This window comes from Haliotis cracherodii, unplaced genomic scaffold, assembly GCF_022045235.1.
Source record: "Haliotis cracherodii isolate W230 unplaced genomic scaffold, xgHalCrac1.p SCAF_5, whole genome shotgun sequence".
Classification (NCBI taxonomy): domain Eukaryota; kingdom Metazoa; phylum Mollusca; class Gastropoda; order Lepetellida; family Haliotidae; genus Haliotis; species Haliotis cracherodii.
The window spans coordinates 47,919,495-47,946,848 of NW_027266308.1; the positions used below are offsets into that span (position 1 = coordinate 47,919,495).

General features: G+C 38.5%; 1 protein-coding gene across 2 annotated transcripts; it reads left to right on the forward strand.

Annotated features, from left to right (window-relative positions):
* Positions 1 to 2,995: 2,995 nt before the first annotated feature.
* Positions 2,996 to 22,862, forward strand: LOC139441977 (WD repeat-containing protein 20-like). 2 transcript variants are annotated; one of them, XM_071222726.1, is made up of 4 exons: positions 2,996 to 3,253; positions 7,078 to 7,260; positions 8,789 to 10,042; positions 19,552 to 22,862. In XM_071222726.1, the coding sequence occupies exons 1-4, from the start codon at positions 3,005 to 3,007 to the stop codon at positions 19,564 to 19,566; spliced, it is 1,701 nt and encodes a 566-aa protein (XP_071078827.1). In that variant the 5' UTR covers positions 2,996 to 3,004; the 3' UTR covers positions 19,567 to 22,862. The 2 variants fall into 2 exon arrangements, with proteins under 2 accessions (XP_071078827.1, XP_071078826.1); XM_071222725.1 differs by lacking the exon at positions 19,552 to 22,862 and having other exon boundaries at positions 8,789 to 10,060.
* The last annotated feature ends 4,492 nt before the right edge of the window (positions 22,863 to 27,354 follow it).

Genomic DNA, 27,354 nt, shown 5'->3' on the forward strand with positions numbered 1-27,354 from the left:
GGATGGCGGTGCTTCCGTATCGACAGGATGTGGACGAACGAGTTTTTACTGTCAACAATATTCACAATGGCTTCAAATGTTTTATAATATTTGCTGCTGCTCAACGTGGTCATACGTATGCAGCATATGTGGGTTATGAATCACTATATGCGTCGTGGCAGATAAGCGAAATAGTTTAATGCAAAGCGGCTGTCTGAATGATTAACGACGTGTGTTGTATGTGAGGGACGTTAAAGAAATCTGTTGCCTTCTGTTATCAAATCTTCTATGTGTCTTCGTACACATGGCCAAGGAAAGAGACTACTACACGCTCCGTTTCTCCACCCTTAGAAAACGTATGCCCACCCACGAGTGTATGTTGAGATTTCATGACATTGCAAGTATTCAAGAGCAAGTTAATGTGGGTGTTAATAATTTAAGTCATTGTTTCACAATGCCTTGCTCAGATATCTTCATATGCCCTTCAGTAGTTAGACAAACAATATAGATAACAGAAACGCTTTGCTTAAATAATTCAAAGGAACGAAGGTATTCGTCGTGTATCTAAATCTGAAGGCGCATTTACACTGTTTGTTTGTTTATTGTTTAACGCCGCACTCAGCAATATTCCAGCTTTATGACGGCAGTCTGTAAATAATCGTGTCTGGACCACACAATCCAGTGATTGACATCATGAGCATCGATCCACGCTATTGGGACACGATGACATGCATCAACCAAGTCAGCGAGCCTGAGCACCCGATCCCGTTAGTCGCCTCTTACCACAAGCATAGTCGCCTTTTACGGCAAGCATGGGTTGCTCAAGTCCTAATCTACCCCGGATCTTCACGGCGTATTTACACTGAAGCACTTTGAAAACGCTTATACGATTTTCAGTAATAGTAAAATTGCCACAAAAATCAAATTAAGTTCTGGATATTTAGGCATGTGATAATCAAACACAACAATGGCGTCGTAGGATGTATATTTAGAGATGGACTTGAGCACAAAAACACATCTCTTCTGATTGCGAGTTAAAGTGGATTATGCGTTATCATTGTGTGTCGGTATTGTATGATTTAATAGGCCAGGGAGATTTCTTTACAACAATAACATAACAAGGCCCCATAACAAGAACTGAAAACAAACCTATTATGGAATGAACATCACGTAAACCGAATGATGTTTTTTTCAAACGCATGCCGGTAAAACAGAAACACATGACAACAGATCATGACAAAAAGGTCCTCAGGGCATATTTATACAAGACAAACATTTAGTGTCCGAAATGAAAATAAAGTATTGTTAAATATAAAATAGAATAGAAAGGATCCCAGAGAATCTCTTGGCTTTCAGACAGCTACTTACCAAAGAGTTTTGGTATCTTGGTTTCAGGGTTTGTACACGACCTCAATTATCTCATGTAAATAATCGTTTCGTCGGGGTACGATCATCAACCACTTTAAGTCACCCATCCTGACCACACGATCAATTTCTCTTACGACCAGACCGCCACCGTGGTCTAGTGAATAGAGTGTCTGCCCGGAGAGCGGAAGGTCGTGGGTTCGATCCCAGGCTGTGTCATACCAAAATACGTTAAAAATGGCACTTGTTGTTACCCTGCCTGGCGCTCGGCATTAAAAGGTTAAAGCAAGGTCTGGTCGGTTCGGAGTCAGAATACTGTGTCTGAGAGGGATATTCATGTTAAACTGCTTCATGGTATTTCAGTGGGTTAGCACTATAAAATCGGCATTAGTCCGGACGAGTACAAGCAGTCAAACAAACATACGTGCCTTGCACGTCGCTATATATATAAGTGTAATAATCTTGAACGCGACGTAAAACTGCATTCCTCCTCACCTCTCTTTCCAACAGCCGAGTCAGTGCAGCGTGTACTTCTACAAATTACATGTCAGACATGTAAATAAAGGTGACATATAATTAGAGGTGCCGAGACTATTCCTGTGAATATACTGTTGAAATCGTTGCGTTATATCAGAGACTATATATATACCGATGGTCTCCTTTTAAACTATACACATTCACTCCATATCAGTCCTAGCCACTTGGAATAGAATCACGAAGCATCATGATAATACTATAATTTGAAGATAGCCGCATGTGCAGTATTACTTATAAAATGAAAACAAGCCATTCCGTCGATAAGGAATATTACTTACAGTGCACTTTTTCAAGAAATATCCATTTTGCTTGCAGTAAACATCATAATTGAGTTTTGAGCACGGGAACGCATATATTCAACATGTATGCATTCAAATAGTCAATTCGTCATAGGAATGCATTCGCTATAAATACACATTACATACATTTATCGTGTCATTTTGGCAGTCTTCACGATTGTGATGTCGGTAGTATCTACATGTTACAGAGTGACGTATGCATGGCCATGTTACGTTGTCGTCACTGCCGTCGTCTATATGTACTTAGGGTAGTATTTAACTGCAAGATTGATATACATCATACAGTTTGAAAAGTGGATATTGAAACATTGGAATCCCATCTTGCACGGACTGCCACTATTTGTCCGAGCCTAGCTATTATATGTCCGAACCTAGAGTTTACTCAGTGTACAGTTTTATTGCTGAAAGATGTTAGTCATTAACTGGCGATCAGCTGTCAATCAGCTTCTGTGCGCAAACTGGGACAAGCTTGATATTGCCCATATGGCTAATCTGAACTCAATTTCACATTGTGATCACCCGCCTACGTTGTTTTTTTCTACCGTAGACTTCCTATTCTCGATCGGAGACAACACTGCACTCTTTTTGTCATATTTTCCGTACAGTTTTGATAAAAAAAGACTAAACATATTGTTCATGAATCTATTGGGGATAATTCTCTGTAATCATCTATTGCAATGCGTCAACGTGTTGCTGTCACAACGTCACAGAGTCATTGAAAACCACGTGTATTTGTTTTGAACAATAAGGAAGCTATTATATGAGCATGCGCTCTGACTGGCATATCCGGGCACCTGCAAGTAGTGTCAGGAGTTTGTCCCAACATGGCGGCACAGAGTGAGGGAGGTGGCAGAGATGAGTTAAAAACCCACTTTGCCACCAGAGAGGGCACGTACAAATTAATGCCATTGTCAGAATATTCGAAACCTTCACGTGTGGCATATAATGGACAGACTAACACACCAGTTAAAGTGTCATTTGTGAATGTCAACGACGGGTCGGGCTCCCCCGATCGGATCTGTTTTAATGTTGGGAGGGAGTTATACGTTTATGTTTACAAGGGTGTTAGAAAGGTGAGTCCTATCAATGACGTGTGCAGAGGCTGACAACATATCTGAACAGCCTAATAGTTATTATTGACCATTCTCTCGCTTGGCAAACAAAACTTAGGAGCTTCAGTGGAATTGTGTCGAAGGGAATGACGTGATATTTCATGCTTCTGTTCGTCACACCCAACGACTAATCATCCAAATTTCTGCTTCCTCCATCTTTTGTGAGGAGCTAACATCTCGTGCAATATTATTATTAACATTGAACCACTTTTATACATTACATTTGCCATTTTATATGACGAATTTAACTCTGCGTATAATCTTATCAATACAGTTCATTGCGAAACGGTGAATATTTGCAACCGGAACAGGAAGTGACATTTGGTGCAGTTATATATACGAAGCATTAGATCTACCTGCTGTTATTTCAGAAGCATATTCAGTGATTTTGATTCCTTTCTCAAGGCCTTAAATCACTCTAGATTATGTAATTTTAAAAACTATTATGATGTTCATAGGCCTTCTAGTTTTGATTTGGGCTTTTCTCAATATTGTTTGTAAAATTGACAATATAAACTAGGATTTGTTTAGAACAAGTTAACTAGCCTAGTAAAAATGTGCCCTATTGTCCCATCTTGCTTATATTGAGAGTGAAATGCTCAACACCTTGAGCCCAGTATAGGTCTAGTCGCTGTAATTTGTGCATTGGGTGTGAGACATTGTGTTGATCTGATTAAGGAAATTATTTATTACTAGATTGATCAACATCAGAGCAGAATTTGGTTTTGCAGACATGATAAGTGATGTGTCAATGACATTTATCAAACTTGCTAGGACTGCAAATTGTCTCAGATGTAGTCCGTCATAAACTTGTGATATTGCAGTCCGAACACTATTTTTTAACAAAGTTGTCTGATATCAGTCTTAATACATTTACTTATGAAAATGGAAACAATGATCATAATTATAGTTACCAAAAGCCAAAATCTACTCATTCGATTTTATCTTTTGCTTAATTTTCAGTAAGTTATGATAATGAAAATATTTTATTACCTTAGTGTACTGTTCTTGAGTAGTTTCACTGGTGGCTGAAGTGATCAACTGAGTTTATGCAATCCTTACTTCGTGATATAAAACAATAATACATCATTATGTGTGGATGAATATCTTGATTGAATCATTTCTTTTGCAAAGTACGGTTGGTTGGTTGGTTTGTTGTTTAATGCCGCACTCAGCAATATTCCAGCTGTATGACCGCGGTTTGTAAATAATTGAGTCTGGAACAGACAATCCAGTGATTGACATCATGAGCATTGATCCCCGCAATTGGGACCGATGACATGCAACAACCAAGTCAGCGAGCCGGAGCACTCAATCGCGTTAGTCGCCTCTTACGACAAGCATAGTCGCCTATTACGGCAAGCATGGGTTGCTCGGATCTTCATGGTTGTTGGAGTATTAGGCAAATGTAATGTTTTCCCAGGGTATGTACAGCTGATATGCATGGATAACCATGGTAATGCCTATTAGAAATGTGATAACTACACTTTTGTACAATCTTCTACATCATGTGAAAATTACTTGGTACTAAGTACTAACTTCAGTCAGTTTAAACACAAAAAAATATTTCCACATCAGCTTAGATTTGAGACCAGTATCACTGTTACTTTCTTGTGAGTGTGAAGTTTATATGTACCTCCTCTTATGTCTTCTATGAAAGTTTATAATCTGGCTTTAGTTAAGTAAAGTCTTCATTATGTTCACAATGTAACTGAAGCAAGGTAGAATATAGTTGTAGGAAGGATACAATTGTCCAGTAATACTAACCATGCGAATAGACTTAATTAAATTCAATAATGAGAACATGTTAAACACAGTTTCTTAATGTTCTTAGAAAAAGAACTCTGTGATGAGGTGTTTTGAGGTTTAATTTATGATGTTCACTTGTAAATTTATATAATGTAAATTTTTCAATTCTCTCAATGAAATATTTCTTGTGTCTCTCTTACCTATACTTTTATATAATTTGTTGATAGGGCTATAACCATGATACTGATACAGGTTGTGATATATAATATGTCTCAATAGTAAGATTGCTATATGATACATGCTACCATACATGACATCTAAACACTTGCCATGCTTGGAAAAGGGCAAGAGACATAGCCCAGTGTTGAAAAATAATGGGGATCTGGGGTCATGGAGGTTTTGCTGTCAATATATATATGAATGTCTAAGGAGCAGTGGGGTAGACTAGTGGTTAATGCATTTGTTTGTCATGCTGAAGGCAAGGGTTCAATTCCCCACATTGGTACAACATGTGAAGCCCATTTTCAGGGCCCACTTGCACATAGCTATCTTAGTGCTAAGATGATCGTAACTCCCTTACTTAAACATAGGCTTACAATAGTCGTAGCAGTAAGTTCACTTTGTGCAGGAGGGCCCTGATGTCCCCACTGTGATATACTGGAATATTGCTAAAAGCGGCATAAAACCATACACACTTACTATGAATGTCTAGGGACTCCTTTGGTTACGATCAGGACCACTGGACTTTAATGCTAAAGCCAGTGGCTGGTAGTCCAACCAAGACATATTTGATACATTAGCGTTAATCATGTTAATGTTTGAAGAAGACAAGACCCCTTGTACATGTTGTACTGGCAGAAGATAGCACATTACAATTAATTTCATATAATTTTACATGTCGCCCATACATTTATGTGTATTGTTTTGTATCGGTACATGACCTGATGATACAATGAGTGTCTTGATGTGCCAAACATTTAGTCAATTGTTGCACCTCTGGTGTTGATGCACCCATACTTTCAATTAACTGAACACAATCTATAAATATGTGTACTACATACAATAGAAAACTATAATTTAGCATTAAAATCAGAACTTGTTTTATATTCTGTGCTTGCATATCACAGACTGGTTATAAAAATGTTTTTAAGATTTGTGTAAAAATTGTGCAGTTGAAGTTCTCGTTGACATCATAGTGGTTATGGCATGACTAAATTTTTTAGCTGGTTAGTTCAATACAATCTGACTGCGGCATTGGGTATTTCATCATGTTCATGTTCCTTCTCAGTCAGAGTAGTTCCTGCTTGGACCTTTTTCCTTGTAAGCCAGAGCTTTTTAGATTTTATTTTTCACAAATTCATTCCAGCTTTTCAACACAAGGTCGGTTGAAATAGAAAATAAATAGCTATGTCATTCATATAATAGTCATTCTGCCGTAGAATTAAAACTGATAGTGGCCTCTTAATCACTGATAGTGATCATGGTGATGTAGACATGGAATTTATATGTAACATGTTTTATTATATAAGAGGGTCTTTATATATCTGGAGACATTATAAAAATATGTATTTGTATGTTTAATTGTTTTCTGGACCAGCTGCTTTTCATTAGGGACGGCGGCAGGCTGGCTCATGAAACGAAAAATAAAGAAATGTGTGATCTTATATACATTAACTAGTACTGTAGTTGTAAGCAGTATTCAAAATGAAGGGGTTCTAGTGTCCATGAAGCCTGTCCTGTATTTTTTTAATCTAGGCCTCCCTAAGTATTGTAATTTATCATTGGGGTTGTGAGAGTGACTAATTTAGAACACTGAGTAAGCATGTATTGCAGTGTTCAAAATGAAGCATGAAAGTCAAGGGGTCACTCCCATAACCCAAGTGTTGAATTTTTAAGATATAGGGATCCCAAGATTCAAATGCTATGGAAGAAGACTTTAAGGACCCCAGAACCTGGCTAAATTTTGAACATTGTTGCAACCTATTCTGACATAAACATGATTAAGACTGCATTATGAATAAAATTATGTATTACAGGCTGCTGACCTTACAAAACCTCTGGACAAAAGGATCTACAAGGGGACCCTGCCAACCTGCCATGATTTCAATCAACATTTTGTCACTACTGAGAGTGTGTATCTATTAGTTGGCTTCACAGCTGGGCAAGTCCAACTAATTGATCCAATCAAAAAGGAGCTCAGTAAATTGTATAATGAAGAGGTTTGTATATTTTTGCGATCTGTGACAAAAAACATTTTTGTCAACAGAAATCTCATTTCACTAGATTTTAGTTTTGACATGTTGACTTTCATTAACCATTGTTAACTAAGCTTACTGGACTGAAAGAAGTCTTGTGGTTATAGTCATCAATTTTGGCTGTTGAGATGATGAGTAGTTAACCATTGTTAACCTGGTTAACAGCTATGTTTACATCTAAGCCAATGATTAATATGGACACCCATGCTATCAGAAGTTCCGTATTGCAATACGGTTACCTATACACTAATACAGGGTTTCACCTAGACCTGCTCAGATGGTGATATTCAGCACTGAGTCTTTATCAAATGTCGGTAAAAAGTCCCAAATTGGAATTACAAATTTCCCAATTCATGTTATCTATTAATGACTAATGTTATGCAGAGCTCCAGATAAGCTTTTGGTTTTGTGGGTATTTTACCCATGCATTTTAAAATCATTGGGTATCAGTTATTCTATCTGGGTATTCAAATTTCTGTTACCCACTAGTTTTTACACATGTGGGTATTTAAGTTAAATATTTAAAAATACTATTCATCTAGTCCCTGCAAACTGGTGTCGTGTGGGTTCGAGAGCTTTATAGGACCAAAAAATACCACGATACTTCCACAAGAAAGTGTGATGGCAAATGATCATGATGTTACTGTCATCATGGAGTTTGGCAAGGTTGACGGAATGCCGGTTTATAATTTCAAAATAAGTTTCTGATTTGCTAATCAATACGCAGGGTTACTTCGGTAGTTGATACGCTTGGATTTTATTTTACTGCATATTTCTGCATTTCTGATGTGTATTTTATGCAGATACGCAGTTTATCTGGAGCTCTCATTATGGTATGTAGAAGTGACTTGTAATTCACTGTCCAATCTGAGCAAAATAACAGTTTTTTATTCACCAAATTGCATACCAAGGGCACTTGGTTTGGAATCCTGGATAAGTCCCTGCTGTATGTTATTGTTAATATTCAGTGGTGCATCTTCCAGTGTCATGAAAGAGATACTACATTGAACAATGTTCAAATGTTTAGTGCTTATGCAAAATCATAGCTGTGTGTGAACTTTGCTTTAGAAGTGTTTACTTTTATGCTATAATCATGTTTACTATTTATGCGAGAATCACTAGAACATGGTTCATCCTGTTAAGTTATGCCCAGGGAATTAGCAAGGAACTTAAATGACATGCCTGTGACAGGAAAATTGGGATTTTGTTTCATTAAAAGATTAAAGAGTTGTCAAAGCAATTATGTCAGACTATATGCACATATGCAAATCAAGAAATATTTAGTTTCGATTTATGATAACCTCAAATTGGCAATCTATGATTCTAACTGGGATTTTTACCAGCATTTGCTGATGACTTTGGCTGAACATCAACTTCAGAGAATACCTACCATAAATCCCAGAAACTATCTCTGGTACAATAAGGAATATTTTGGCATGAACTGGAAGCTTTTAAGGAACTCTTTAGCTAAACTCTACTATTATTGTTTCAGAGGTTAATTGACAAGACCAAGGTGACTTGTATCAAGTGGATCCCTGGGTCACCCAACCAGTTCCTGGTATCTCACGGCAGTGGTCAGATGTATGTGTATAATGAGGACTTGCCGTGTGGGCCTACACCTCCACACTACCAGCTCTTTAAGCAGGGCGAAGGCTTCTCTGTGTACACATGTAAAACAAAGACTACTCGCAACCCCATGTATCGGTGGATAGTGGGGCAAGGGGCAATTAATGAGTTTGCATTTTCTCCGTGTTCACGGTATATCGCAATTGTTAGTCAAGATGGCTACCTCCGCGTGTTCAACTATAACTCTATGGAACTTCATGGCACAATGAAGAGTTTCTTTGGTGGACTTCTGTGTGTGTGTTGGTCACCGGACGGGAGGTATCTCGTCACTGGGGGAGAGGATGACCTAGTGACGGTGTGGTCTTTTCAAGAGAAAAGGGTTGTATGCCGAGGTCAAGGTCATAGGTCATGGGTGAATGTCGTGGCCTTTGACACGTTCACGTCAATTGTGTGTGATGAAGAAGACTGTGATTACATGGAAGAGGAAGAAGACTGTCCCCATTCAAAAGCCAATCATACCGGGTCAAAAGATTCAACTCTTGATTTACCTCAGTCTAATGGCTCCCATGTCAGTTCAAAAAGTAATTCCACGGAAGGTAAAAATGTGACATTCACATCCTACAGATTCGGTTCTGTAGGTCAGGATACTATGCTGTGTTTGTGGGACTTGACCGAGGACATTGTCAGGCAGCCGTATGGACGGTCTTGGACTAGCGTTGTGGCATCGGCAAATGCTGCCTCTTCTCTTCCCCGCTGCAACAGTCTACCAAACTCTCAAAAGCCCAACTCCATTGCAAATGATGTGTCGGCTATGGACGGCAATGCTCACCATATACAAAATGCTGTCATGAATGCCAGCAGTAAATTTGCAACCCTCTCAGTAGCAGATCGGAAGGAGAGTCAGGAAAAGAAGGAACACAAAAGGAACTTTAGTCTAGCGAGTCGGAACACTGAGAAAGTCAATCTACTTAAGTCTAACCATGTGAGGCCTATAGACGAGTCGTTAAAACTTTTGGGGACAGCGTCCTGTCCTCGATTAGATGAAGTTCCCATTCTGGAACCTCTAATTTGTAAGAAAGTGGCGCATGAACGTTTAACATCTCTGGTGTTTCGAGAAGAGTGCATAGTGACAGCGTGTCAGGAAGGACTTGTGTACACGTGGGCTCGACCAGGGAAAGTTGTAAGTGTATCATCATAGTGTGAAGTCTTCATTCCTCATCTCGCCTCAATCTCCAGATAAATATACATACCATGTTTAGCATACTTGGTGTTAGAGAGATGGATATTTCTTGCACTAGGACCAGTGATCACTCTTAAGTTAACTATTCCTTAAGACAATTCATTATCCCAGAAAACTTAACCAGATTTAGACTATTTAAGATGATTAACATACACAATTTTCCTTTGTGTGGTCAGTTTGAAATCATTTTAATTGCAAGTTGGGGATAGGGTACAAATCATGAATTGCGACAATTATTAATGGTTGTTTCATTCACTAATCATATTCACAAACATTTTCTAATTGATCTGGATGACAAGTAAGGTGCTGCTGGCAAGAGACATTTTCTGTTTTCATACTTTTAAATTTAGGTTGTCAGATTTCCTTGTATGTCTACCATTTACCAGGATTAATAAATGAGGCACCGCTGAACATTCTAGATGGTGAAAATAACGTTTCTTTAAGAATGTTTATGTGCTCATTCTTGAACTCTACCCAACTAAAGTAGACAGTGGATGCCATGATGGCATCACGCGTAGCTGCAAGATAAGGCGTGTTCATGGTTTCTAAATCAATCATATGTCTGCGACTGGTAGTAAGGGATCAATCAGCAGTGTTCAATGGATCCTGAAGTCCCTTAGGGTCTTCAAAAACTTGTGATTTTATTTTTTGTTTGCAGATTGATTTATTCTTGCTGCTAGTTTAGAACATGTCTCTCCAGACAAATGTTAGAGAATCCTTCTGTTTCATTCATCAGCCTGACCAATCTATAGTGTCCTTGCAAAAGGACAGTCATTATGCTTATGAACTTTACAGTCAGTGTTTATTGCTATTAATCCTTGTAAGTTTGACCTATTATAAGAATTAGGAATCCTGGTTAGAATTAGTCCCCATACATTTTGTTGGAGCAGACTATCATTATCAATGTGTGACCTGGCTGAGGGGATGTCCTCAGGCCCTGATGGAGTGAACTCATGGAGTGAGAGAATAAGTATGATTTTACGCCGCTTTTAGCAATATTTCAGCAATATCACGGAGGAGGACACCGGAAAATGGGCTTCACACATTGTACCCATGTGGGGAATCAAACCTGGGTCTATGGTGTGACGAGCCAATGCTTCAACCACATTGCCCCCATTGCTCATGTACAGGTTCCCATGCTTGTTGTACATGTTGGAGCCGATTGTCGCTGTGTAACCTGGCTAAGGGGATGTCATCATGCCCTGATTGAGTGAACTCAGTGGGTCATATCTCATGGGTAGGTCCCCATGCTTGTACAAGTTGGAGCTGACTGTCGCTGTGTGGCTTGGCTGAGGGGATGTCATCATGCCCTGATTGAGTGAACTCAGTGGGTCATGTCTCATGGATAGGTCCCCATGCTTGTTTTACATGTTGGAGCCGACTGTCGCTGTGTAACCTGGCTAAGGGGATGTCATCTTGCCCTGATGGAGTGGACCCAGTATATCATGTCTCATGGACAGGCCCCCATGCTTGTACATGTTGGAGCTGACTGTCGCTGTGTGACCTGGCTGAGGGGATGGCATCTTGCTCTGATGGAGTGAACGTGTGTGTCATTGCTCATGTACAGGTCCCCATGCTTGTTGTACATGTTGGAGCTGACTGTCGCTGTGTGACCTGGTTGAGGGGATGTCATCATGCTCTGATGGAGTGAACGCGGTGTGTCATTGCTCATGCATTTATATGCTGGCACCAAGCCAGGATTCAATTATTTACAGGCTACAAAGTATGGTTGTAATTTCAAAACAAGATTTTTTCAGTTGCAATGCTTACTCAAAGGATTATTCAACTGACAGCCAAGTGCCACGTACACTGACAGTCAGCTATCATATACTTCCCCATCTTTTTTATCTTACCAGAGTTACACGTAGGTGCCAGCCATTATGATTTTGGCATAATAGTTACAATGTTAAGCCTAAAAGTACACTATTATGTTTGTCCTCCCTCAATTTTTGTCATTTTTTTCACAATTTATTTACATGCATGAAATATGGACAGCAAAAATTGTTAATGGGTCGGTGGCATGAAACATACTAGACTATGCTGACCACCATGAGAGAGCTAGGATTTCGATTCACATCATGTTGAAATATCCATTACCGGTACTCATTGATTCGAAGTCTCTGTTTGGTTGTTATTAAAACACACTGAAGTCATTTTGTCGATCAATCTTTGTGGGTACAAACAGGGAACTAATTGGATGTACACATGGTACACAGTCATAACTTCAGCACTTGAAAAATCACATTGTCTTTCTGAAAAACAGTTAATTAGTGTCACATGATGGATTTATTGAATGTGTGGGGTATAGACCACATGTTTCACTTACGTCTAGGCCTAGCAAAAATGACAAAGTGAAAACTTGCATCTCAAACATTAGCCCTTTTCAAGTTTCTCTTCTTTTTTGTAATCCCATTAAATACTTCAAAGATTCAGTCAGGGTAGGCTTCTAAGGGAGAGCACATGGATTGATATTATATGTTAATCAGGGAATCTGAAAGTGATACAAAAAAGGGGGAAGTTGGTCCATCTAGTCCTTATCTCAACTGCAAACCAAAATTATTATTGTGAACTGGTGCATAGACATGTTCGAGATAATGTTTCATGTTCACCACCGTGAAGATCTGGGGGCAGTCGGGTAGCCTAGTGGTTAAAGTGTTCGCTCATCACGCTGATGACACGGGTTCAAATCCCGACATGGGTAAAATGTGTGAAGCCCATTTGTGGTGTCTCCTGCTGTGACACCATACTCAGTCACTCAGTAAAGATCAGGGTTAGAATTGGTCTTCAGCAACCCATGCTTGTCGTAAGGTGACAAACAGGGTCGATTGCTCAGGCTCCCTCCCTTGGCCAATGCATATGATCATATTCAAATTGCATAGATCGATGCTCATGATGTCAGTCACTGAATTCTTTTCTGTATGGGTGGTGTGTGTACTGATAAAAATGACCTATACAGACCTTGAATTTAATGCCAGCTACGGACTTGTCTTGTCCATTGAAATTGATGTTTAAAATGGAATATTTCTGTATTCTCTTCATGCTTATTGTCCATCTTAACCATGGTAATCTTATTCAATGTTAAGTTTTCTGTGCCAATGAAATTATGATTTTGTATCTATTTCCATACATCTGTACAGTATCGACATTATAAATATGGTGATACAAGATGACATCACAAGCAGAAACTGCCTGTGAACATCTGGGTCTTTAGCAACCAAAGCTTGCAGTAAACATGGTAAATGGCGACTATGCTTGTCTTATGAGGCGACAAACGGTATTGGGTGGTCGGATTCGCTGACTTGGTTGTTGCATGTCATCGATCCCAATTGCATGGATTGATGCTCATGATGTCAATCACTGGATTGTCTGCTCTAGACTTGATTATTTACAGACTGCCGTCATATAGCTGGAATATTGCTGAGTGTGGCAACATTAAACAACAAACCAAACCAAACCAAAACAAGCAGAAACTAGGTGAACTTGAGGCAGATCAGTTTTGATTGATTTGAATTCCTAACAAATTTGTATCATCAAAATGTATAGAGATTATACCTCTGTATGTTACCTGGTGATGATATTGAACTCTGGTGTTGGTGGTAGGGAGCACCTCAGTAATGTTGGTTCACAAGATGACCAGACATTTTACATCAGTCATGATGAATGATTCATATCAATGTTTGGAACCTTTTGCTCATGTGAAATTATTTTCATGCATGAAATATCACAGAGAACAAATTGGTAATGCAACATTGATGTGAAGCATTCAACAACCAGCTATGACAAACAATGAAAATCATTCTTTCAACTCCTAATTTTAAAATATCCATGACTCCATGAGATGCAATGCAATGTGATTGGTTGTTTTCATGTTTATGTTAAAACACCCAAGTCATTTTATCGATCAATCCTTAGGGTACAGATGAAACTAATTGCATGTATGTCAATATTTATATTGAAATAGTATATGGAACTGTCAACATTACTCTTCGTCACTTGAAATTACTCTTTTTTTTTATCCTACTTATTACTCCAAAGCTACAAATAGGGTTGGCAACTCGGTTTATATGTCCTTGAAAATTGCCCACCATATCAGTGACTTCATAATCAGTGATAATCAGCATGATACTGATTGGTACAACTCCATTGATAGTATTCATCATGTTCATGTGGTTTCATTTGGTACAAATAGCTGATGTTTCGTATGCAACCATATATCATGTGACAGTTAGCAAGGTTTACAGATGACTGTCGTATATTTGTGAACAATACTTTATTTTCTCGCAGATAATATGCATTTCCCATTCTTAAAAATGTCAGGAAAAAATTGCTATTTTAAATAAATTGTAAGTAAAATTTTGTGTACAATTTCTGCAGTATTTTCTGTGACTGAATTTGATTGGTAAGACAAATATATATAATCACTATAATTATCAAATTATTCAAGACTTATGTGTAATAATCATGAAAATGATATTATTAAAGACTCTTTTTAAAAATCATTAGAATTATCAAATAGAGTTTGGGGAAGGTTGTTAACGGTGCTTCTTCATCACGTTTAGTTACCTTAAGAACATCTAGGTTGCAGTAACCTGTTAACAGTTCACATCTCGTGGAAAAACAACATTGAACTGAAGCACTCTCCCTTTTTTTGTTCTGCAGTCTCTTCTGCTGGGCTTAAGTTGAATAAACATGATAAAGATAATAAAGGCTTGCAAGACACAGAATTACATTTGAATAAATAAAGCGACGTTCCTTCTTGGCAGTCTCTTTTGAATATAAAAGAATGCATTTGCTAAACTCCTTAAGGTGCTGTTCAAACCCTGTGCTGTTGAAAACCCCCTGGGAAGTACTTAAAATGTTCGATGGAGCACAAGCCAGGTGCAATGTTAAGCTTTTAGGAAAGACATTTTCTGTAATATTTTATTAATGGTCTATGCAGACATTTCCAATTAGCCATTCTTTACTGCTGACGGACAAAACTGTCTTTGTCATTTCAAATTATTAATCTAAACCATTAAGCTTTCCATTCGATTCACACCTGGCGACTAGGCACAGGTGACGATCCGTAAACTTTGGCACCAGTTTACTCTGTAGAGTTGCACCTCTTAGGTGTGCCAGAATCCTGGGATTATTGGTTTAATCATGATCACAGATACTAATTTTGATTTTGGGGCTTATTTTTAAGGGGGGCGGTAGGGTACCCAAGTTGTTTATGTGGTCACTTTGATTCCCGATTCTGACATCCTCTGCTGTGGTATTGTTGGAATATTGTTGAAAGTAAAAGCTGCCTAAAACCCTGCTCACTATTTGTACCCTACCTGTGCTCATGGGATTCACCGAAGTGGTAAACGCCTACAATCTTTATCAGTTCCTAACCTAACTTTCATACATTTGTATCATGTGTATAAACCAGATGTTCAAGGGCTGCTGTAAGCAACATCTGGCTCCCCACCCCCATCAGTAGTTGGGAACAACACGAACATGTCAGTTGCATTGGTGGCAATTTCTATTGATTGAGTAGATAACATGCATCTAAACAATGAAGGCTATATACGTTGTAGCAGTATCATGAGGGGAATGCATCATGTGTAAGGTTTCATACCACAAGCCGGAGGTGAGTGGTATAACAGAGCTCCAGATAAGCTGCGTAAAATACCCCTAAAATATGTTCAAAACCCAATTACTTTCAATTAACTTGTGTACAGAGAGGCATGCATTAAATGAAAAACTCAAATGTATAAAAACACCATGCGTAAATACTCAATGAAGCTTTTTCAGCATGCGTACAACGGAGCTTATTTCGGAAACAAATTACGAGCTAATTTACTTTCTGGGTCAGTCCTATAGTTACAACCGTTATATACATCAGAAACACAATTTATTTTATTTCTTATCTTAAATTTTGGGAAAAATCCAATTGAGTGATGAATAGATGAGTGAAAAAGTATTGGTTACCCAATGAAAAATGTAATAACCCAAATAAAATAGAAACGCGAGTAAAAACTTGATTGCTGAAAAAGATATCTGGAGCTCTGTATAAACCTTGACGAGGGACGCATAAAATCACATGTTCCCAGAATAATACTGCTACAACAAATTGATCTTACTGACATGTTTTAATCTGCTATTGTAAAAGAATTAAAACAAATTCAAAACTGATAGAAAACAGCTGAGGTTGAGCTGAGGCTAACGTGTGCTATGTCACAAGACTTTCATTGACTTGGAAAAAGTGAGCGGCCTTTTGCTTCAAAGCGGGGTATAATGGTTTTATTCTCCCACTCAGAAATCCACATGCTGACTGTCTTCTTTGTGGCAGATTTATTCTCTTGCTCAGAAATGTATTTCCCTCCCAGAGGGGATACATTGTATTTTATCAAGATCATGTGATCCAATCAGAACTCATCATGGAGGTATGATAAACATGTTATGCTCTATGTGTATGATGTATGCTTAGCATGTTTAGCGGGATGAAATATTCAAACTGGGAGCAGTAGCTTGTCTACTTCATAAAACATTTGTGAAGCTCACATAGTGAACTTATGAAGATATATAAAGTTATAACTCAACCACTTCATCATGTACATGACATTTCATTGTTCAGTTGTGTTAATGAAAGCCATCGTTCACATCCATTGCATGGCAGAAGTACGTCATTAAGATGATTGATGCAATTCATACAGTGAAGTCATTGCCTTTTCTTCTGCACTTGTTAGTACTGTGCAATTTATCAAAATTAATGAATAGATGGCTTAGAAGGTTAGTTTTGCTGTATTTTGAAGATTTAAACACCAAAGAAGACTTCAAAATAGTATTGAGACTATCAATAATAGTTTCTAGGGCTTTTGTCCTGCCCCACACTGAAGCACATGTTGTACATGTTGTGTCTCCTAAGGCAAGTGACTTTGTTTTGAAATAGTCCTCTGTTCACACAGCAGTAAAATTGGGTACCAATCAGGATGAAATGGTATTGTGTCTGGTAACCTTCTAGCTCCAGACAAGGCTGCTTGGGTTGCATATTCCTCAGGGAGCTGAGAATGGAGGTAGAGTGCACACTGATCCTTTGACCGGGGTAATATTGTTAGTGCTTTGAGCATGCGCTTTGTGTATGGAGGGTAGTGCATTGTAAGTACACACATTATTGTGGGAAGTTGGTAGTCTAGTGTTTCAGGTGTTTGCTTGTCACGCTAATTTGGGTTAGATTCCCTTTCCTGTGCATGGTCTACCATCCTTAATATTGATTTGCAAAAGTATGTGAGAGACCAGATGGCACAGTAAGGTTACAATATGATGCTTCATTCCTATACTTTGTTAGTACTGTGATTAGATGATAATAATGTTGTGATACAATTATAATTTACTGGTAGTTTTGTATGTTCATCAGACCTTTAGGAATATGAGATGTGCCACTGCTACCAATACTTAATTCAGTGTTTTTCTTTCATTAACATGATTAATTGTATATTCTTTTACATATTTTGGGTCAAACATTGTACAAACCAACTTGTTATTAAGACCTTAGCAGTAACACTCACTCACTCACTCACTCACTCATGGTGTGAATGGTACTCAGGTATGTGTAATGTTCTTGAATTTACAGGCTTTCAATGAAAAGTGCTAACTTTTTAATTTGTCAGGTTAAGTTCTTGAAAAGTTCCTAACTTAATTGACTGAGCTTTGATATTGACAAAATGGCTAAATCACAAAATATTTATGAAAAAGGTAAAACATATTTCTGAGAGGTACCTGTAGCTTAGTATAACTCTCCTCCTTTGCATTGATCAGTAAAGTTAGCTTCCATTCTACCATGAATTTAGGAAGTATTTGATTCTCACTGGTCAATCACAGGCATCAAATCACAATAAACACCTCTGATTGAAACGGCTGATTTGAGGTTGCATCACTGCAGAAACTAATATTTTTCTGAGGGTACTTCTTTAACAGACATTGTCTGTAGGCATATTTAAATAATTTTATGTACAATTACAGACAAAATGCAAAGTTGTGTTAACAATATTCAAAGGATGCAATGCGTGTGTACATATCATGCAGAAAACACGATAAAAATCTACAAAGAGAATGTATTTCTAGTTTTGAGGACTTACAGAGCTTGCTATTTGCCGCTTTTCTAAATACGACTGTAACATCATATCTTTTGCATTAGATGAGTGATATGACGTCATAAAAGTGGCGTGTGGTGCAGAACGAAACCTCAGCAAGGCTTGTTTAGTTTTCTTACAGGGTGCCCAGGGTCACCTTACGAAGTTGCTTTGCTACATGCTTTCTATGCCTGTCGGGGGCAGGGTAGGCCTAGTCGTCTAAGGCGCCGCAATTCGCTGTGCCGAGTTGCGTCCCTTGGGCACGCCAGAAGCCTATGATTGTGGGTTCGAATCCCAGTTTGCCCCAATTATGTTTCTAGGTTTGTCAGCAGCATACCCGTGCTCTTGGGTTTCACCGAAGTGTTAAACGTCTAAGACCTGCATCACTTCGGGCTTTCCTCCCACATTAAGCTGACACGCCGTGATATAACTGGAATACTGTTAAAAGCGGCGTTAAACCAAACTCACTCACTCACTCACTCACTCACTCACTCAGTCAATGCCTGTCATAAGTTCGAGTGACATATTATGGTGTCATCAAACTGCTTGAGCATATACAGGGCCATATTTTGTTTAAAAGCTGTTATCGTTGATTCTGTAAATTCTGATCGACAACCAACTCAAAACACTGGACTCTCAACCCATGCCGCTTCACTCAATGTGTTCCCTAACACCAAATAGGTTGCGTTTTAATTAGTCATGGTAGAATGGAGATAAACATACTGTCTTTTTACTGTAGAGCAAGGCTACCTGTATAAACCTGCTAAATTTAACATTTGAAACCTCATGCTGGGTTTTTGGTTCTAGATTTAATTTATTGCGGTAATTCTACAGGTAACCCTGCTCTGCATTGAATACACAGTATGTTTATCTCCTAAATGAGGCACATGAACTATTTGTCTTTATTGACTATTTGATGTCTTCATTGAACACAGGTTAGAAATGGCAACTAATCCAATACACACACTCACTTGGACCAAAATGTGCAGCAAAATCAGTAAGGTATCCATGGGATTAAAAAGTATTTGTGGAATGTTTTTCTATATCACATACCTTAATTCCTTGTGTATAGCAAGGCAGTACACACTTTTTGTTTAAGGGCAAATAAGAACGAATTGATGTGAGGATTAACACACCAACCCCATGGTAACCCCAACTAGTGTTTCACAGCACAGCATGAGGAACTATCCACACTTTTTGGGAATGATGACACACAATCTGTCGTATAACCACCCAATCTTCATAAGTCGGCTCTTATGAAGAGAATAACCAGGAATGCCCAAGCAGTAGCTACTTTATCATTTTGAATTTTGAACAAGATGTGAATACTGATAATGTCTTTTCTGCTTTCAGATACATGAAGGATGAAGTCCTGCAAGGTCTAAAGATAATGAACTTGTGAAACTTTGTGATACACTCACAAGAAGTGCTGAGAATGGCTGCCAAGTCAAATCCTACAAGAATACACCGCATGGAGCCATCTTTATTCAACAATGATGTTACTCCTCAGTTGCAAGCTTAGATCCAGGGCCTTAATGTCATGTAAAATGTGTCCTTCAAAGCATCATGAACCCCTGTAACGGTGGGCCTTAGTGTTGTGGCAATTGTCCTTGGAGCTTCATCAATCCTTGTAACAGTGGGCCTAAGTCTCATGGCAATTGTGTCCTTGGAAATATCATCTACCCATCTAACCATTGACCTTGCTGTGTTGTGGTGAATATGTCCTTGGGAAGATCTACACTAGGCAGGGGGTCTTGGTGTCATGGCAACTGTTCCTGGTCAGATCTACCCTGAACAGTGGGCCTTGGTGCCATGGCAACTGTCCCTGGTCAGATCTACCCTGAACAGTGGGCCTTGGTGCCATGGCAACTGTCCCTGGTCAGATCTACCCTCACTGCACTGCGCCTTGGTGCCATGGCAAATGTCCCTGGTCAGATCTACCCTCAACAGTGGGCCTTGGTGCCATGGCAACTGTCCCTGGTCAGATCTACCCTCATAACAGTGGGCCTTGATGCCATGGCAACTGTCTAGAAGTAAGATCTCCATCCATCGTAACACTAACAGTGGGCTTTCATGTGTGGTGGCACTGTCCTTGATAAGATCTGGCCTCGTAACAGTGGGTGTCATGGCAACTGCTCTTGGGGTCATCACCATCCTTACTATCATCTTGGACACGGAGATGGCTGTAACAAAGATTCAGAACTTATCCAGACTGGTGTAGCATGGCTTCTTGACTGACAGAGTTGTTGTTGTTTTTAATCCAGAAGTCTGCTCAGACAAGCAGAGAAAGACCATCATGGCTTGTTACCCTTGTTTTTATTCCCTGCAGTATGAAATACTTAATTATAGCATTTTATTCATCAGTTAGAGCCTTATCCGACCCTCTGGTGTCATCCAAAAAAGTCATACTCTGTTGATCATGTTGTGAGAAATATTGTTATTATTTATTGTACATTGTTTGTTATAACTTACATGATCGGGTCACAAAACAGTATATTATATGTACATGTCAATTTGATTCATAACAAGTGTTTGGACATGGTAATCAAATACTAGTGTAAGAGTGTTGTGAACATATGACAGATAAGTAACAATATTAACATCATGCTATATTGGACTCAGCATACTTGCATTATATTAGTGACATTACAATAAGAGTGCAGATTTTATATTCTCTTATCTGATATGTATATTGAACAAATTTTTGTAATTTTTTCTCCTCAGCAGTCTTTGACTTTGTAATGTTGCTAAAAAAATGTTAACTATTTGTTTCAAATCCTCTCAAAAAGACAGTTAATTGTTTAAGGTTTCTAAATAACACTTCAAAGTTTTCAAGCAAAAAATAGCCTGAAACGTTTACTGAAATAGTGATAGGCCCAGATAGTGTGATGATCCCTAAAACCCTGAAATTCAACTAGCTTTCAGAAGACTGTTGACATTAAATGAACTGACTTGGGAAAATTTCTATCCCTGATTTGAAAAGAAAATATTTCTTATTAGATCATGATAATATTACATAATTAAACAAGTATGGCATTAGGCTTTACATGTGTCATGTACATAAATATTTAGGTGTATAATAAGATCCCTAGCACCAAGTGACAATCTGAGGACGAAGTGCAAGACAGAAGCCATGGTGAGAGGTAGATTACAAAGAGACAGATTCTCTTATGTGAAGAATTCCCAGGCATGAGACGACTACAGTGTGACCTCCACCCAGAGAGCAGAAGGTCGGGGGTTTGACCCCAGGCCATGTCATACCAAAAGATGTTAAAAGATGGTACTTGTTGTTACCCTGTCTGGCGCTAGCATGAAGGGCCTTAAACAAGGACTGGTCGGCTTGGAGTCAGTATACTGTGTCTCAGTGGGGTATTTATGGTTAACTGTAGCATGGTTTCTCAGTGGGCTAGCATTATGAAGTCGGCATTAGTCCTGACTAGTACAAGTGCGTGCACACACAAGTGCTCATATACACACAGACACACACACTATATATATATTAATACATAAGTGCAACAAATTTGAACATGACGTTAAACCCTAAACCCTATTTCACCTCACCTCACTGCATGTTTTTTGGATGGGTGGAGAGAAGAATAAAACTGCTGTCACCTGGTTGAGGGACTATGGTCTTACTTGACACCTATATATGGCCCTGTTGGCTAAGGCTTAAGATCTGATTCACTCTCATTTTCAGGTTTCTTTTGTCGGACATGGCTAGAAAGTGTGATTTAGAGATCTTTGCAGCTTGTGAAATCTGGGTAGCAATTTAAAAAGTTGTATCTTGTGCCAACAGCTTTAACTATTTTGTACCTTCATAATCTCTAATTACCAAAGAAAACCTGTTATCATTATGAGGGCACGCCAGAAACCTATGATTGTGGGTTTAAATCCCTGTTCACCCCGATTATGTTTCTAGGTTTGTCAGCACCATACCCGTGCTCGTGGGTTTCACCGAAGTGGTAAACGTCTAAGACCTGCATCACTGCAAGCTTTACTCCAACATAAAGCTGACACGCCGCGATATAACTGGAATACTGTTAAAAGCGGCGTTAAACCCAACTCACTCACTCACTCACTGTTATCATTATGATGCATTTCATATTGGTTTGAGCAAATATGTTTATATAGGATCTTTTTTCGCAGATGTTTGTATCTATAGACACCTCAACCTTTGCATTTTGATGGTTTCATATTTGGTTTCAAATTCCTGTACAATTATAAGCTTAAATGTTTTTATTTGGATGTTATGAATATACGTTTCATTCCTTATTGGGTAGAGCCATTTATCTTCATCTTGTCATCTTAAAGAAAATTATTCATAGTTTGACAGTCAGGTGGACGGCCTGAATTAGCCTATTTGCCTTTTAGTGTTACCTTGCTTGTTTGATAAGTAGGCCTTTAGAATCTCCAGTGTTGATAATTAAACAATCACCAGAGGGTTTAGGATGAGGCTGTTCAATCGGCTGTGTGTTTCCTTAGATTGACCAGACATGATTACTGATTGCTACAGAGCTATGTGTACATTGCTTCTCTGTGATACTCCAGGGATTCCTGGACCTTGTACGAGCGACGGGCGAACGAACGAGTGAAAGAAGTGTGTCTATGAACAATCCGACCAATCAACGGAGTAATAAACGTTGTTCCTGTGTGATCAGCCCTTACATGTTGTCAGTGTGATTTCTACAGTGCAGAGGTGATTGGATTGTTTGCCTGGCGGTGCCATATAGTTTCCTGTTCTGCTCCTTGAGCTGTGTTCACCTTGACACTAGGGGTAAAGAACCTCAGATGTGACATGGCACTCTCGAAACCTAAGATGTATTGTGACAGTGGCATTCTCGAAACCTAAGATGTACCGTGACAGTTGCACTCTCGAAATTTAAGATGTGATGTGACAGTGGCATTCTCGAAACCTAAGATGTATTGTGACAGATGCACTCTCGAAACCTAAGATGTACCGTGACAGTTGCACTCTCGAAACCTAAGATGTATTGTGACAGTGGCATTCTCGAAACCTAAGATGTATTGTGACAGTTGCACTCTCGAAACCTAAGATGTATTGTGACAGTTGCACTCTCGAAACCTAAGATGTATTGTGACAGTTGCACTCTCGAAACCAACGATGTAACAAGACGGTATTTCAAAAGTTGTGACAGGAGTAGAACAGAATGTTTTGTAATCAGATTATGTATTTGAATTTCTATGCTACTTTTGTAAATCTTTCTGAAAACGGTTGCCATGAGAACTGCACTGATTTGTCAACATCCATTGGTTGAGAGCTGCTTTTGAAACCACTAGATGATGACATACTCTAGCCTCATATCCAAAGAAATTACTCGCAGTCAACTATGTGAGTACACGAGATGTCAGTAATGAAAGTATATTTGAAGAACTCAGTCAATCTGTCTCCTGGTAGTGGTGGCTGACTGTGTTCATATGCATGCCTAGCTTGAGTTGGAGGAAACTATTGGAATTTTGACGTTATTGGAGATGAGTGTACAACTCCAGAACAGTTATGATCTCTCCTTTGTGGGAACTTCTTGGGCCATAAACTTTCTTTGTTGTATCACAGATCTTCTGATCCTATTTGAAAATGGTGAAAAAAATATTTTTTCTAGTACACTTTTGTTTCTTCTCTGGAGAGGTCACACTATTTTGTGATTGCTAGTGATATAAGAAAAATCAACAACACAAATTATGCTCATTTTGACATTAATGTTTCACCAGATCGATCGGTCTTCCTCTCAGCTGATAATGTGCCTGGTGTATGTAGAGTTATGTCCCTTGTCCTTGATACACATGATTTGATGAAATTAACATTTTGCTTGCTTTACAAAGCTCTGAATCAAAGCTCCTTGATTGACTGTCTTTTTTCTTCCCTCTGACATCTGACTTCAACAGAAATATTCCTTGACTCAACAAATATAAAAATAATGGCCTTATGTTGTGTTTGTTGGAGCAGGACTTGAAGGAAAGTTGGATGTGTCCGTCTAGACTGGGACAACTTGACAGACATTAGATATTTACAGTGTTTCAGTTGCTGTGATAACTGTACGAAGAAGTGAGCAGTCACTCTTGGGTTGGGGTCACGGGTGACCCAGTCTTCTAAGGCGCCGCAGTTCGCTGTGCAGAGTTACGTCCCTTGGGCACGCCAGAAACCTATGATTGTGGGTTCGCTCCGATTATGTTTCTAGGTTTGTCAACACCATACCCGTGCTCGAGGGTTTCACTTCAGGCTTTCCTCCGACTTTAAGCCGTGATATAACTGGAATACTGTTACAGATGTCGTTAAATCCAACTCACTCACTTACTCTTGAGTCATTCAGTTGAGCTGATGGAAGATCTGAATTGCAAGTGGGCTTACAGATTGGGAGTTTATGTGAAATGTATAATGTCATCATGAATATTAATGAGTGCTATTGCTATGAAATATTTGAAATTTGGAGTTTGACGTGAAGGTCATATTTGATCCTTTATGATGAGGTTTCATGTGAACAACATTGTGATATTACCAGTCTTAGACATTTGAATTGTAATAGTTTGAGATCAATTAACTAGCACATCAGTAGACATCTTTATGCACATTTCCATATTTTACCTCCTGTGAGATGCAATATGACTATTTTAAGGTAAACTGGATTGCTTTTCATCCCCCTGCACGTTCTTGAGACCGGAAATGTTCCAGAAACACTGACAATCATGTGTATATAAATATGACATCAGTATGCACCAATAAACAGAACTTACAACGTTTTTGGTCATTTCGCACCAAAATATGATGCATGCTTGCCGAATCAATGAAACGATAATTTATGTGATTGATGGAAGCGGAAAGGTGCGGTTTTTGTAAAAGGATTTATTACCAATAACGATTACTCATGTACATTGATCAAGAGCTGGAAATGTGTACTCCAGGGATAATATTACTTTTCTTATGGGTTATCTCCCTTGACCTGTTGTACCACCATCACCATGCTGACACAATCTTGCTTCAGTAAATTCATTTCCATTTATCAAAGTGAGGAAGTAGTTATTGGACAAGACCGTTTTCATCATTTAAATATTTCCATGTCAATCTTTCATCCAATTGAACAATTTGCTTCAGTGTTATTTTTGCTTATTATCCACTTGTGTACGGTTATAAAGACAATGAAGCAGTACTGTATCATGATTGCCTGATATCATTCAACACTGAACAAAACAATTTTGTGTGTTTCAAGTGGTTGTCTTGTTTGGAAATTGAATTTCAGTAAGGAAAAAATTGTTTCGATAAACTAGCAAAAGACACATGATCTGCAATCCTGGCAGTTATATAAAGCAAATTATATTAATAATAATAAAATGTTTTTCAATTCCTTTGCAGTCAAGGGTTTTCATTTTAAGATACTTTTTGGAAACAAATTGGAGACAATTGAGCCTCAAAATGTTTTTCTATTTCTGTTTCATATTAATGAGAATTGAGCCTTAAACATATTTCTGCTTCCCCGTTGTTTAATCATTTAGTAGGACAATTTTAATTATTGGAACTTGTATCTAATTGTTTCACAACATGTATCGTATCCAAACCCCACATATTCTCCCAGGTAGATTCAGAGTGAGTTCCATGTGAAATAGTAATTAGGCATTGATGGCATACAAGTATGCATTCTTTGGACTGGAAACATTCTTCGTGAAATTATGTGTGTTTTTACATTTTCTTAAGCCATGTTTACTGTGCATGGCTAACTATATTTTCATGCAAAAAATTATATTCACATGCCATACTAATTAAGATAAAAGTTGAGATAAGATCAAGAAACTAAGCAACATTTTTTAGACTTTGTGGGTGGGTTCACATGTTCACATGTTACTTTTAAAGTGTCCTAACTGGTGGTTGTGTTTGCTCATCAAGCAGAAGAACACCAAACTTGACACATGTGTCTACTGGTGGACTGGTACCTTTGGATAGTTTGGAGCAAAAATGTTATTACCTCAGTAAGAGGTAATGTCCACCATTCCAGTCCCAAAACTGACTGGCATCGTTGTTCCATGGAAGCAATGAGATGCTGAATTGTGGCCAGGGGAATGTTCACCCAATCTGCCTGCAGTGCTTGTGCCAACTGTTGGTGGTTGTTGCTGACGTGCTCGCAGTCGTTGATCCAGTGCATCCCATAAATGTTCGATTGGGTTTAAATCTGGAGACCTGGAGGGCCATGGCGGGACCTGGATGTTTGATAAAGGTTCCATGGTCTTTTAATGCGGCGTTGTGCCAGGAGGTATAACCTGGCTACAGCTGAAGATGATTCTTGCGTTGGGCTTGTCAGTCGTATGTTTTCGCTGTTCACTTGCTGAAAGATTGTCATGGCATGCAAATGAAAAATAAACTTTTTATAGCCCAATAAGTGATGTTGCACATGATTGTCATGTTGGTGTGCTTTGGCAACAGATTCTCATGTGGTTGTGTTTTTGCAATTTTCCCATCTTTTCACCAAATTTCTGCAGTACCTCATTCTTTCCGCACAAATCAATCACAAATCATTTTTGGTATTACTTTTGTATGGATGATCAGCAACACTGTCAGATATGTACGATTTTACTACTTTTGCGGTTCTTTTCTGCTGAGTATAGTTGTAAGAAAACAGGGAACAATCTTGGTCTTTGGAAAACTAATTTTCATTGACCAAAATCATTTGTGACAAGTCATTGTTCAAAGAAAATAATTTTTGTCCAGGTGATGAGACTATTTATTGATGGAGATCTCAGTGTGGCTAAATGCATAGTTTCAAGGTAATTTCTCCATGATTCTTGGTAAATCGGTGAAACAATTATGTTGATGTCATATTTCAGTTCTGTGGGGCTACGATGGGATACATGTTCATTATTAACAAGAACCAGAATCAATGTTGAGTTATATTTGGTTCATTATGCGAGTGTTTCTTTGCAATGAAGAACAGGATGGTATTTAGATATGCAGAAAAAGTCCCTAAAATAAAAGTAATTTGTGTCAGAAATTAAGAATAAAAAATTTGTTTGAAGATTTGTCATAACCGAAATATTTTCATACATTGTTTAATTTGGTGAAACAGTCAATAAGACTTATAAATAGATATTATTATTAGAATATTAAAGATTATTTGTTTGCAGAACATCCAGCATTTCGGGTTTAGGACATTATTT